Source organism: Stegostoma tigrinum, chromosome 4 (genome assembly GCF_030684315.1).
Source record: "Stegostoma tigrinum isolate sSteTig4 chromosome 4, sSteTig4.hap1, whole genome shotgun sequence".
Classification (NCBI taxonomy): domain Eukaryota; kingdom Metazoa; phylum Chordata; class Chondrichthyes; order Orectolobiformes; family Stegostomatidae; genus Stegostoma; species Stegostoma tigrinum.
This window is the reverse complement of record NC_081357.1, coordinates 115,569,989-115,584,810: the sequence shown is the minus strand read 5'-3', so window position 1 is coordinate 115,584,810 and position 14,822 is coordinate 115,569,989. Positions and strand designations below refer to the sequence as shown.

Genomic DNA, 14,822 nt, shown 5'->3' with positions numbered 1-14,822 from the left:
AGGTCACCAGAACATTAGCCGAGGTTAGCTGTAGTCTAACAATAATACCATTGGACTATTGTCTCTATTAGATCTAGATGTGGTGAATCTTCCGTTGTTAGTCTTTTCATACTCAGTTAGAAAGGAGTCTTATACTCATTGTAGAAATTCCATTCCCTGGTCTCCTCTACTCCCTCTTTTGTCCAATAAATATTCAATTTATAGAAATCCCCCATGGTTAGTATTTGATGTTTTACTACTTGGTTCTCTAATTTGTCTGCTGCATGCTGTTTCTACCACTTCCCTTCCATTATTAGGTGAGCTAAAGGTTACATTTATTGGTGTGATTGATCCTTTTTTTTGTATCTTGACCTTACAGATTCTATTTCTGTCTTGTTGCTACTTATGTCCCTTTCTTTTTCTGCTGTTATCCTTAATAGAAAAAAAGATACTCCACCACTCACTTTCCTTCTGTATCCTATCTAAGTATGTTATAAACTAAAATATCCTAGTCTTGATTTCCTTGTAACCATGTTCAAGCTATCCCTACTACAGTACTCCTAGCATGTGATTTCTCCAGCTCCCTTATTTCATTATTGCTATGCAGACATTTTAACTCATTTTAGCTTATTTCTTCTCAATTTATGTCTATGAAATTTTTAAAGTCCTGCTCTGTAAGTCTATTTAATCCTTTGTCATCGATTTGGTCCTCTGTTAATTTACTTTATTCAGTGCTTCCCTACCTTGTTTTGTTTACATTTAGGCTACTTAAAATTCTTGTTGATCCTTTGGAAACCTTTGTTTCAAGGGGCTGTCCCTTCTCCCCCATCCAGTTCCAAGGACAAGATCATGACAGCTATCATCAGTTGTATTGCCTTTAGGGAAGACAATTTGCTAATCTTACCAGTCACATCCATTATTCCAGAGGTACAATGTGGTCAACTCTGAACTGCCCTCTGCTATAGTCTCAGCTCAAGGGTAATCAGAGATGGACAAGAAATGCTGAGTTTGCCAATGATACCCATACAGTATGAAAGAATATAGATCAAACCATTAATTTATTTCAGGGGTTATAGAAACATTTTTTTACAATCCTTTAGTTAACCTTACGAAGAAGAATTAGGACGCTAAAACTAATCCAACTGTGAAAACAAGACAGGCATGAGCTGAAATTTATAATGTAAATAAAGGAACTGCATTGAACTTGGCAGTGGAAAGGCAAATAAGGACCAGAGCTCAAGTGCAAACGAAACACTGGTTCAACAGAAGGAATAAATATAAAAACCTACATTTTACATTCATTATATTCTAATAAAACATGTTAAATGATATATTGTGTAGTATTTATTATATGTTTTATTTTAACTCTATTCACATTTTATCCCTTAATATGGTACAGCTTTAATGTACTTAATGGCTCAGAAACAGCTAAATTCACTCAATTTTGTTTTTGTGCAAAATTTTTGTACAAAACAACATAACAGTACTTGCTAAGTATCTAAGTATGTGTGTAATTTTAGCATTCCTAGCACAATTGGCTAGAAAATTCTAACTCATTCAGAATGTACCTGTATAACAAAACCCTTGTAATATAACACTATGTTTACTTTTTATCTGCCATATAACCAAGGCACAGTTCAAGACATTTAGTAACTAACATTACATTCAAGCATTGGGATATATTATAGAAAGTACAAAAATATAGATCATTTCTACGGACATTCATTACAAAATGTTCGCCAAGTATATAAGTTTTAAAAAAAAGGACTCGCTCTAACAGCGCCTTTCATGAATCCGAGCCATGTCAACATGCTTCCCAGCTAAACAGGCACTCTCACAATGCAATCACCTCAGTAATGCAAGTATAATGTAGGAAACATGGCAATCAATTTGAACACAGTAGGCTCCCGTAAACAATTGTCCAGTTATTCTGCTTTTGTGAAATGACAATAAGAATTTTGAGAACTTTTTCCACTATGAACTTATCGAATATTAAAGCTCTTTTCTACACAGAAAAATATGTTCTAGCTTTTTACCTTGCAAATTATATTAAAACTATAATATGGTCTGGTAAAAACTATATATGGTATCACTCATTAATTTGCACATCAGAAATTTAATGGCAATTTCTTAAAACTAGAAAGTGCAAGAAGTGCAGGAGACTAGGAGTTCTCAAAATACACGTTAAGCTTTCCTAGAATAAAAACAAATACATACTTCTCTTTGCAAATTTTTAGACAACTGACCCAGTAGCGATCATTGACAGTTCTGATCCTTTTATTTTTTTCATAATCATATTCTTTTAGGCTGTCTTTACGAAAGCATGGTCTCTCCAAGTTTCCTTCACTCCACTTGAATTTGAAACTGGAAGGTCTTTCCTTTTCCACTGTTTGATGGGAACCAGTGAGTCTAACAAATTGCTTCTTAAGACTGTGGATCATACCTAAAATAAATTTTAAAAATTAAACATTTTATTTTTTAAACAGTGAGTCTTATCTTCCTGTTTAAGTGATAGTTCCAGGCTACTGAACCATTGCAAAATCTTCTAATTTACTTTTCTCACAAGTTATAGGATAAAATCCAGATTTCAGGTACCTTAGTACTGATTTTAGCCTGGAGCTGGTAGGGGATGGTGGGTAGTTTGGGTCAGGTTGTAGCTGCTGTGAGGCAGAAAAACCCTGGAAAAAATATTTCCTGAATGCACCAAGAAACCATATGCAGAACTCCTTTATTTTTTTCCTTTCTATACAGTTATCCCACCCTTGGGAAGCCTGGTTTTTGGGCTGATGGACTTTTTTGAGTCAGTGCCTACTTCACATGGCTGAAGTCCATGAGAACAAATAGGTGTAACGAGAGCTGAAAAATTGTAGGGATTGGTCCAGACCAGAGTAAGGCAATCCTGATTTCAGAGGAAGCAGAACCAGGAAAATTGTTTGATTGAGTGTAAGGAGATATACTGGGCAGTTTGTTGTAATGGAACAACGTTCCTGTTCCTGTTGGCCCACAAGCCTGTTGCTCATGAATACAGCTCACTACCCCTTTAAACTGCCGAGTTTCCCAAAGTCCACCTGCTTGTGCTTAAAATATAGTGTCTCAAAATTAATGCACACTGTCTCATGATTTTTATATGATCATCCTGCTTCCCCCAAGCATAATGGTCCAACTTCTGTCAAAACCAAAAAGAGTCAATTCTGTGCTGTGTTCAATTTTTTTTTTCTTTGCTTTTTAATCTTTGACATTCACTCCTTGCTCCGGTCTCAAACAAATTCAAGTCAACACTTCCCTCAGTGGGCGGTGAGTAAACAGATCACATGACATAGCACCAAGCCATAGGGCATCAAAAGGGTCGTTCTCCAGTCTGTGTTAAGCAGAGCCAGGGCACTAGCAGTACCACTTTCAGCGAGTTCAAATCTTCTGGGTGAGGCATAGTTTGGTGGGTGAGGAAAATAAACAACCAGCATGTTTCTTCTTTACTAATGGCCAATGAACCCTGCTAGAAAGTTTGCACATGGATATCAGTCATGAAGCGTGAGCCCCGAGCGCCCAAGAGCCCCCTACAGTCCAAAATTGCACTAATGCTCTTTCCAGGTTCTCACAAGTTGTCATCAGCAAGCAAGATATCAGTTAGAAGTTCTATCTTGCAAATCAATATAAAATAGATTGCAGGGGCAAGGGATCAATGTGGAACGCTGTGGTATATTAAAGAATAGAGACAAGATAAGGGAGGAAAACAGTAATACGGAAAATGAGGATTAGAGAATGGCAGGAAAGAACAGATAGAAAGATACCTAGGAATACACTGACAATCAAAGATGCTAAAAAGATAAAAAGGACAAACTAAATGCCCCACATCTCAATGCATGTAGCATTCATAAAGTAAACAAATTGATAACTCCCACTGAAATAAATAAATAGCACCTGACAACCTGTCTCCATAATGGCAAGGACTGGGCAAAGATTTGGCCAACGTGGGCAAATGTAAAGTTGTTTAGATCAGCAGGAAGAAATAAATAGACAGATATTGCTTATATGAAAAACAATTGTAGAATTCTGAAGTGCAGTGACAAACAACTCAAAACATCAGTATGTAGGTACAGCATGCAATCAAGGAGATTAATGGAATGCTATCCTTTATTATGAGAAGAATTGAGCATAAAGATAAGTATTATATTTTTCAGTTATACAGGGGCTTGGTGACCCAAACCTTGAATACCTTGTGCAGTTTTGGTCTCCCTTATTTAAAGGAAGAATGAAAACGCACAGGAGGCGTTTCAGACAATATTTAATAGATCAATGCCTGGAATGAGCAAGTTGCCTTATGAGGAAAGGTTGGTTAGGCTGAGCTTATTTCCAGTGAAGTCTAGAAAAGTGAAGGGTGACTTGACTGATGTGTGCAAGATCCTGAATGATCTGACAGGCTGGACATGGAAAGAAGATGTCCTCTTGTGGGTCAGTCCAGAACAAGTGGGCACTTTCAAGACAGATGAGGAGAATTTTATTCTGAGTTCAGACACTTTGGAACTCTGCATCAGGAGGCAGTGAAGGCAAGGTCATGAATATTTTAAAGACAGAGATGAAGAGATTCTTGGGAAGCAGGGGAATCAAGGATTATGGAGAGGTGAGAATATGAAATTCGAAACCCTAATACATTGGCCACAATCTAATTGAATAGCAGATCAGGTTTGAGAGGTCATATGATTTTCTCTTCTGTACCTTTTTGTGTATGTAAGAGTTAGCATCTTCACATGAGGAGTAAACTCGGAGCAATATCAAGCTTCAAGTCCATTTTGATGGAACAACTCTTAATTAGCCCCAAACTCAGTAAGACATGTCTTACTAGGATAATATCATAGAACATAGAATCCCTATAGTGTGGAAACAGGCCCTTTGGCCCAACAAGTCCACACCAACCTTTAAAGCATCCCAACCAGACCTATTCCTCTTATAATCCCCAAAGCTACTCATTCCTGAACACTACTGGCAATTTAGCAAGGCCAATCCACCTAGCCAGCACATCTTTGGACTGTGGGACGAAACCGGAGCACCTGGAGGAAGCCCATGCAGATAAGGGCAGAATGTGCAGACTCCGCACAGTCACCCGTGGATGGAATTCAACCTGTATCCCTGGTGCTGAGAGGCAGCAGTGCTAACCACTGAGCCACCATGCCACTCCAGAACTAATATGCTTTACCACTTCCCCAAGTAGCCACAATTGAGTGTTGAATAGAAGTGTTCATTGTGGTAGATAGTTATTTTTATATTCTGGGTCTTTCCCTCATCTTTAGAAGCCATTATAACCCTAACTCTAATCTCTATAGTCTCGAATCTCAACTATAGAGAATGTATAATCTCTCTAACTCTATAGTCCCAAAACACCCCAAGATCCTGCCATTCATCTCATGCATTTAAAGTTACAGAAAAAGCTTCACCTTTCAAAGAAAACTTTATAACAAGTACAAAAAAAATCTAAAAATCTAAAAAAAAAATCTACTTACGTTTCTTTTTGTAGATCACCGATTTGTCTTTTAAAGAAAAGAATAGTGGCTTTTCACATTTCCACAAGTGCCTGTGAAACCCAATCTATATTGTAACAGTAGTTTCTCCGACACACACTATAAATTTATTTCATAACAAAATTTGCCCCATTAGAAAATCCGTCATTGTCATCTATCACCATTCTTCCTCTTTAATTTACAAGTAACCAACAATAAATGCATTTCTGCCGGACAGTGTTAATACTATTCACTTATTTCCCATTGGGACATGAATCATTTTGTCAGTCCGATGTCTTCTATTTACATGTAAATATAAAATCTAACAACAAATAATTTAACAAGACATGAAGGCTATGTTGTAAAGCTCCTTCTTTGTAAGAGAGTTACTTGGCAACTCAATAGTCAGTAAAAACCAACTGACACTCCACATTCTTTGATGAGATAGTTTGAAATCAATGACTGGTGCCACTGCCAAAACTGACACACATGGATCATCATCACTTCAGTAGAATTTTATAAAGCCAATCTTTTACTGAAGCAAAACCTTATTTAAAAAAATCTCAGCCACTTGAGTTGCAACTCAAAATCATCTAATAGGATCATGGATCAATATAACTCAAAGCCAAAACAGGACTTAGTTGAACCAATGATCTCAACATTGAACAAAAACAAAGTTGCTGGAAAAGCTCAGCAGGTCTGACAGCATCTGTGAAGGATAAAACAGAGTTAACGTTTCAGGTCCAGTGACCCTTCCTCAGAACTTCCTCTGAAGGAGGGTCACCGGACCTGAAACGTTAACGATGTTTTTTTTCCTTCACAGATGCTGTCAGACCTGCTGAGCTTTTCCTGAACAATTTTCGTTCCTGATTTACAGCATCCATAGTTCTTTAGTTTTTATTTAGTACCTCACCATTAAGTTGAGTAATTTCAGATCATAATCACTGCTCCCATTTCTTTCAATCAGCAGCTTTTGTATTGGTCATGCAATCGACATTTAAATCTCTTGTCTTATCTTATGATGATAGACGATTCAGTCATCGAGATTCCCTCTGGAACTCTCTCACTACGCATTTCTTGCTTCACTATTTTCCTCCTAGCCGTTCAAATAACTCGCGTTGTCCATTAGGTTTTGGGTGACCTCACTCTCATTCTTCCTACAGCAGCTAGATTGAGATATTTTCAATTTTACGCTGAAAGCTTACTTTTCTGGTCAATCTCTTGAGCAGACCTTTGATAGGGATCCCAGATTTAACCCAGCCGTATGATATTTACAATCAGAGTGGTGTTGCTGCATTTTATAAACATTCTGTAATTGGCAAATAAAAACTACAATACACCATAAACCTTATATAAAAGTAATCATAATTATACCTGGCTGCCTGGTCTTCCGCTTCCTTTTCACGTTCATCTAAGCTGTTTCTCATTAACATGTACCATTTTTTGAACTGAAAGACCTTAACACCTAACAATAATACAAAGCAGAGAAAAAGTTTAATGTAGATGGACACCTGAAATAGTACCCTGAATTTCTCCTGATTTTATTTTAAATTATGATTCTTTTAATTTCAGAAATTAAGTAATTTACATTCTTCGAGGACAAAGCACTAGATACAAGTTGGTAAAAATTAATATAAAACATTTATTTCCCATTCCAAAAATATGTACAAACAATTTTAACATGTGCCATTTTGGCTGAATTACCAATGAATTATTTTGCAACAGATGAACCAGGATTGTTAGCTCACTTGCAGATGCATGCTAATCAATGTTGATCCCCTGGGCTTCAGTCCATACCAGCTCATCAAGTGTTAGTAAAGTTAACCTTAAAGTTTGCAAGAACTTAAAAGTATGAGGAGTACACTATTTGGCCACTTGCTGTACCATTCAGTGAGACCACACTTGAGCCAACTGCGGCCTTAATTCCATTTTCACATCTACCCCATAACTGTTAAAAATCTGTCTAGCTCAGCCCCGAACATATAAAATGACTGAGCCCTCACTGCTTATTAGGTAAAAATTTCAAACTCTAAATCTTCAGAGAGAAGACAAGTTCTTCACCCTAATCTTAAATAGGAGACCTGTAACTTTGAAACAGTTGTTGCTAGACTTAGACTTCGCTGAGGAATACTCTTCCAGCATCTAACCTGTCAGGTCCCCTCGCAATTTTACGTTTCATTAAAATCACCTCTCATTTTTCTGAAGTCGAGCGCATGTAGGGCCAACATCCTCAACCCTTTCTCAAATCCCTCAACCCACAAAACAGCCTAGTAAACTTTATTTGAACTTCCACTAATACAAGTATGTCCTTTCTTCAGTTAGGTGAGGTAAGTTGTGCATAGCACTTCAGACGTCATATCACCGATTACTTGTACAGTGCTAGCAAGACATTCGTATTGTTATACTCCATTCCCCATGCAGAGACAAATGTTCTGTTTGCCCTACTGATCACTTGTTTTACCTCCCTGATGATGTTTTGCAATTCAGGCACAAGGGCACTCAGATCCTTCTACACTCTGTATCCGTGCAGATAATATTCTGCTTAAGAGATAACAAGGTGTAGAGCTGGATGAAAACAGCAGGCCAAGCAGCATCAGAGGACCAAGAAAGCTGACGTTTCAGGTCTAGACCCTTCATCAGAAATGGGGGAGGGGAAGAGGGTTCTGAAATGAATCGGGGGGGCAGGCGGATCAAAGATGGATAGAGGAGAAGATAGGTGGAGAGGAGACAGACAAGTTAAAGAGGTGAGGATGGAGGCAGTAAAGGTGAGTATAGGTGGGGAGGTAGGGAGAAGATAGGTCAGTCCAGGGAGGACAGACAGGTCAAGGGGGCAGGATGAGGTTAGTAGGGAGGAAATGGGGGTGCGGCTTATTTTGCTTTTCCATTTTCGCAACCTTAGTTGACAACCTTATATTTTCTCACATTATACTCCATCTGACAAATTCTTGTTCACTTCCTTAACCTACCCGTATGCCTTTGCAGACTGACACCTCCAAACAATTTGCCTTCACACCCAACTTTATACGGTAAGTACATTTGGCTACAGTAGAGTTCATCCTTTTCACATTTGTCCAAGCTGTTTTGATATCATCCAAGTCGTTAATATAGTGATTGCTGAGGCCCCTGCACTGAGCCCTTTGGAACTCCACTAGTTTTCTTTTGTTCTTGTATGGAATATGGGCACTGTGAAATAACTCCACAAAGTTACCCTTTATTTATACATGCATAGTACATGACACCGACCCAGCTAGCTCAGAGCCAGCGCCTAGAGCAAACAGAAGCCCTGACACTCCTGTTTATATCTGTTAGCCAGGGCTCCCTGATTGGACCAGGTTAACAGCCTCAATCAAGGAACTCCTATTCTATGAGTCCAGCTGGCTGACCTAGTTCCACTCATGACAGATTATAGCATCTGTTGATTAGAGATGGGCAATCAGTGGAAAGGCAACTAATCAGGTAATTTCTGAGGGCAATTAAGAGTCAACCATATTGCTATGGGTCTGGAGTTACATGTAGGCCACGCTAATGCAGGCCAGATCAGGTCAGAATGGCAAATTCCCTTCCGTAAAGGACATCAGTGAACCGGACAAGTTTCTAAAATAATTGACAGTGGTTACGTGGTTATTATTAGTTTTTAATTCTAGGTTTTTACTGTATTCAAATTGCACTGTCCACCATTATAGGATTTGAGACCCTGTCCCTTGAATATTAACCTGGGTCTCTGGGTTAAATGATATTATCACTGCCTTCAATTTGTCAAATTGAAAATGTCTCATACAGCCTGACCCTCTGTTTACTGTTAGTTAACCATGCTGTTAGTTCAGCCACATCTGCAGTAATGTATTCAGTTCTCCTCTGCTCATTACCACAAAAGATGTCAAGCATTGGAAAATGTCCAGACAGCATTTACCACAATGTTGCCTCGAATCGATGCAAGTTCTTACGAGGAAAGGTTGAGCGCGCTAGGGCCTTTTTCTTTAGAACGACGAAAGATGAGAGGTGACTTGACAGAGGTGTACAAAATGAGAGGTATAGATAAAGTGGACAGCCAGAGACTTCCCCGCCCCCCAGAGTGGAGGTGGCTATAGTGAGGGGACCTAGTTTTGAAAGTGAATGGAGGTAGATAGAGACAACAGAGACGACTGAGGTAGGTTCTTTACTCAGAGTGGCAAGGGCATGGAATGCATTGCCGGAGAAGGTAGTGGAGTCGGCCTCATTGGGGCATTTAAGTAGCTATTAGGTAGACATATGGATGATAGTATAAGGTCGGGTTAGAGGTTAGATAGACCTTAAACCTTTTACCCTAGGTTTAGGGTAAAAGTTCTTCACAACCTCTTGGGCAGAAGGGCCTGTACCATACTGTACTGTTCTATGTTCGATGTTCTATACCAAAAGTTCTTATTTCATGTAGCTAACTTCTTGTGGCACTTTAGTGAAATCCTTCTGGAAATCCAAGTGCACCGTATCAACTAGTTCCCTTTCATCCACTCTAGTTGTTATATTCTCAAAGAACTCTAATGGATTTGTCAAACACAATCTCCCTTTCATAAAACCGCATTGATTTTACCTGATTGATTCATGATTTCTAGATGTTCTACTACTACCTCTTTAATAACCAATACTAGCGCTTTTCTAATCAGACATTGAACTAATTTCCTGTTTTCTTGAGAAGAGTTTCTACATTAGTAGTTTTCGAATCTGCTACCTCATTTCCATATTCTGATGAATTTAGAAGATTACAAACAATCCATTATCTCTGCAGCCACTTTTTAAGGCTTTGGGGTGCAAGACATCATTCCAAATGGCCTTCTCAGTTTTGAGTTCTATTGGTATTCCTATTACTTTTTCCTCCAGTGATGGTTATAGGTTCTGCTATTCCTCTGATTTTTAGTGTCTTTAACTAGCTAGTTTACAATTAAGTGACTCCATGTGTTCCTTTCTCATTGTACTTGTAAACAAATACAGCCAATATTTACTTCCCATGGAGAAATAACTAGAGGACAAATCACCATAAGAATGTGTTGTTTACCACTGCATAAAAGGCTAAATGCACAAAGATAATTCAAGCTCGAATCACAATTACTAGATGACATTCTCTAGACTAGATGACTACTGAATGAACTGAAGATAAAAAGGGACCCTCCTACACAAGATATGATTATGCCCTTGCAATTATCTCCTGGACAGCAGGAGATAAGGAGCGATGGTTATACTTTCTTTTGTTGGAGATGAGTAAAAGGGTCAATAGCAACATTATAACAAATTTGGCTTAAGGACAAGGCTAGATGAGGAGAGAGAGAAGTGGCAACTCCTCTTTATTAAACTGGAAGTTATTCAGCAGTTTTCCTCAAGGTTCAGTACTTAGGACCACTACTGTTCCTGATCCAAATGAATGACTGAATGGGGAGATTAGCAGAGAAAAATAACACTAGACTTTAAAAGAACATAAACAAGTTTGAGGGATTGGGTAGGCACATGATACATTAAACTGAACAGAAAAGTGGGAGGTGATACGTTTTGGCAGGAAGAATGAGGAAAGATGATACATTCTAAATGGAACAAAACAGAAGTTGCTGGAAAAGCTCAGCAAGTCTGGCAGCATCTGTGAAGAAAAAGAGCGTGTTAACGTTTTGGGTCTGGTGACCCTTCCTCAGAACTGCTGAGCTTTCTTAGCAACTTCTGTTTTTGTTCCCGACTTGCAGCATCTGCAGTTCTTTTGGTTTTTACATTCTAAATGGTACCTTTTTTAAAGCAAATACAAGAACAGAGACATCTGGAAATGCCTGCGCATAAATAATTCAAAGTGGCAGATTAACAAACTAACTAAAATCCTTCACTAATAACTAGAGGCACAGATTACAAAAGCCAAGAAGTTACATTAAATTCATATAAAACACTAGCTCAGCCCCAGCCGGAGTATCAAGTGCAATTCTAGGCACCACACTTCAGAAGGATGTGAAAATTTTGAATAAAACATCAAAGATACTTGCTGATAGTTCCAAGGATGAGGGGCTACAGTTACATTAAAACATTGCTGAAGCTGGGATCGCTTCTGCGAAGCCAAAAAGGCCTCTTACTAGCAGTGTTTAAAGTCATAAACATGTAAGTATAGAGGTATGTTTTCCAAGGGCTGAAGAATCAGTAAACAGAATGCAAAAATTTAGGGCGTGGCAGTGGTTTCATAAGGAAAAGTTTTTACTGCAAGACATGGGTGGATTTGTAATGTGCCATCTCATAGGGTGTTCGATACAGATTCAACAGTTGCCTTTAGCAAAGGAGAACTGCATAAATACTTAGAGTAGTATGTGGGATAAACAAGAATGAAGACTTCGGACTAACTGGCTTGCTCGTTAGTAGATGGAACCCATAACCTTTTCCATGCTATACTATTTATGAACCTATAACTAAATGATAAATAATAAAACGCAGGAACTGTACTGTCAAACTGCTCTATTTTTAATATAGTTTTCAAATGAATGATAAAATCCCTTTTTCCATGATTACCCATAAAACTGGATACAATCATAATTAAATACCTTCACTGTTTTGTTTGTTTATCTCTTTCGCTCTGTTAGATAGCAGCCTGTTAAATAATAAAAAAAAACATTTAAAAAGCAATCATTGCTCTGCACCACCTTCAATATTTAGTTAGATACATCAAGTGACTTACCACTCATGTTTATCATTAAGAACAAACAGCAGTTTCAGGGCAATCACAATTACTGCTGCAGCCTGAACTTCATACTTGACCATCTTTGCTCTTCTAGACAATGGGTGATAGGTCAGAAAGTCCACTTCTCCAATACCCATTTTCTTCACCAATCTTCTTATCCAGATGTGCATGTTCTCTGATTTGGGATCACCAAAAATAAATCAAGATAGGAAAAGAAACACTACTTACTTAATGGGAGTTGTCATCTCAAATACTGTTTCAACTTGGATAATCCTTAAAGTTACAATAAAAGTCTTAAAATGAGATATATTTGTGATCCTTCTTTGAAAGAACATGGGGGGGGGGGGGGGGGGGGAAGAAGAGAGATGACCTATCCTTCCTTATGTTTTTTTAACCAGTTAAACTGGTTTGAGTATCAATGTAATTGCACGTTTCACCTGTATCAGCAATTCATGTTTAACTGAACAGTTTAAGAATAAACACGAAAAAGACAGCAAGATTTGTTTCCAGCTTTAGGCTAAACAGGCACAGATCAGTTAGATTAGTTTGCACTGGTTTTATGAGAGCCATCCTTTCAGTATTAATGACTGTAAACAGTAATACACATAAACAAGATTGACTGGTGCCAGCTAGCCTTAACAAGTGTAATGGAAGGCATAACAAAGAATCTGCTAGAGTATGTGACAGTCACAGCAAAGTTGTATTTCTTACTATTATGGAGGTAACATCTTCACTCATCCAAAACCGTAAAAGATTTAACAAGCTCATCTTCCTACATAATAAATGCGCGGTGTGTATCTTATCGCGTGCATTTCAATGCACAAATATATACTTTTGTATAGACTACAAGGGTAGAGAAGCATTGATCTAGATTTAAAAGTGGTTTTTGACAGCAGTTAGCTGTTATTAGTTCTTCGAAACTGTCTACAACTTCAGGATTTAGCAAAGGTCTGATTAATGAACTAGTCCTAACTTTGCGACCTGTTCCATCAACAGCTATATGGTGGCCACTCTTGCAAAGCCAGCAACCAGAGAAACTGATTATTGGTGAGAATTTTCCCTTCTCTCTAGAAATTAAAGAGCCACATTCAAAAAAATTCTTCTTCAATCAAGTGGAATTTTTGTTTAGAAAAGGTGATGTAATCTGAGCAATAGCTATTTATGAGAAACAGATCTGGTGCCTGAAAACATAATTTTATTTGTGAAGCATTAAGTGTTGTCATAAAGATTAATCGTTAGGTTTAATTCAATTTCTAAATACTGTTGTAGAAACTTTCTACCTTCACCCCACGTCTACATCTGCATCTTTGACCTATGTAAATTTTTAAAAAGTGATTACACATATTTCAGTGCTTTATATTTTTGAGAATTCGTTAATGTGATTCGATGATGACCGTCACTGCAGTTCTATGTAGAGTTAGATTCACAGATGTACACAGCATGGAAACAGACCCTTAGGTCCAACCCGTCCACGGCTACCAGATATCCTACATAAATCTAGTCCCATTTGCCAGCATTTGACCCACATCTCTCTAACTTCATCCTATTCATATACCCACCCAGGTGTCTTTGAAATGTTCTAATTGCAGCAGCCTCCACCACTTCCTCTGGCAGCTCATTCCACAGGCGCACTACCCTATGCGTGAAGGAGGAGTCTCTTAGGTCCCTTTTAAATCTACAGTGGGAATATTTTTCATACTCTTTCATAGGATGGAGTGTGTCACTGCCAGGACCATTATTTGTTGCCCATCCCAAACTGTCCTTGAACAGAGTGACTTGCTAGATCATTTCAAAGGGCAGTTAAGAGTTAACCACATTGCTTTGGGTCTAGAGTCACATGTGTGCCAGACCAGATAAGGATGACAGATGTTCTTCCCTCAAGGAAATTAAGTGAATTAGATAGATCTCATAACCATTAATAATAGTTGTTATGGTCACCATTGCAGAGAAGTTTTTTTTTCCAGGTTGCACTCAAATTCCATTAGCTACCATGACGTGATCTAGACTGATGTCACCGCAGCATTAAGCATATTCTTTACTTGTTCATAGGGTGTGGGCATTGATGGCTTGGCCAGCACTTTCAGCTCATCCCCAATTTACCTGGAAAATGTAGTGGTCTTGAACCACTGCAGCCCATGGACTGTTGGTACATTCACTGTGCAGAAGGAAGGGATTTTGAGCCAGTGGCAGTGAAGGAACAGAGATATAGTTCCAAGTCAGGATGGTACATACTTGAAGGGGAGCTTGGTGATGTTCCCATGCAACTGTCCCCTTGTCCTTTAAAGCGGCAGAAGTCACCAGTTTGGAAAATGCAATCAGGAGAGTCTTGGTGAATTACTGCAGTGCACCTTGTAGATAGTATAGAATGCTGCCACTGTGCATCAGTGGTAAAGGGAGTCAATGTTGAAGATGGTGGATGCAGGCTGTCTTTTCTTGGATGATGTTGGGTTTCCTGAGTGCTGTTGGAGTTGCACTCATTCAAGCAAATGAACAGCCATTGGCGCCAGCACAGGCAAGTTATTACAGCAGAATTCCTAGACTCTAACTTGTTCTTGTAACCATGGTAGTTATATGACTTGGCCAGTTCAGTTTCTATTTCATGGTGACATCCAGTATGCCAGTAAACGTAGAGCTGGGCCTCTGAATTAGCAGCCCGGTGGCATATATAGTACTAATAT

The 14,822-nt window shown here is 38.5% G+C and overlaps 1 protein-coding gene across 5 annotated transcripts in view; it reads right to left on the bottom strand.

The window, feature by feature from the left end:
* Nucleotides 1–14,822, bottom strand: part of taf1b (TATA box binding protein (Tbp)-associated factor, RNA polymerase I, B) — a 78,849-nt gene that overhangs the window by 8,520 nt on the left and 55,507 nt on the right. For 4 of the 5 annotated variants that reach the window (XM_048531127.2, XM_048531125.2, XM_059645614.1 and 1 more), the window contains 5 exons: nucleotides 12,142–12,319; nucleotides 12,008–12,054; nucleotides 6,846–6,936; nucleotides 5,475–5,545; nucleotides 2,197–2,422 (listed from right to left, as the gene is read on the bottom strand). In XM_048531127.2, the coding sequence (XP_048387084.1) occupies nucleotides 2,197–2,422; nucleotides 5,475–5,545; nucleotides 6,846–6,936; nucleotides 12,008–12,054; nucleotides 12,142–12,319 (613 nt within the window). The remainder of the gene's footprint in view (nucleotides 1–2,196; nucleotides 2,423–5,474; nucleotides 5,546–6,845; nucleotides 6,937–12,007; nucleotides 12,055–12,141; nucleotides 12,320–14,822) is intronic. The other variant, XM_059645616.1, reaches the window with a different exon arrangement.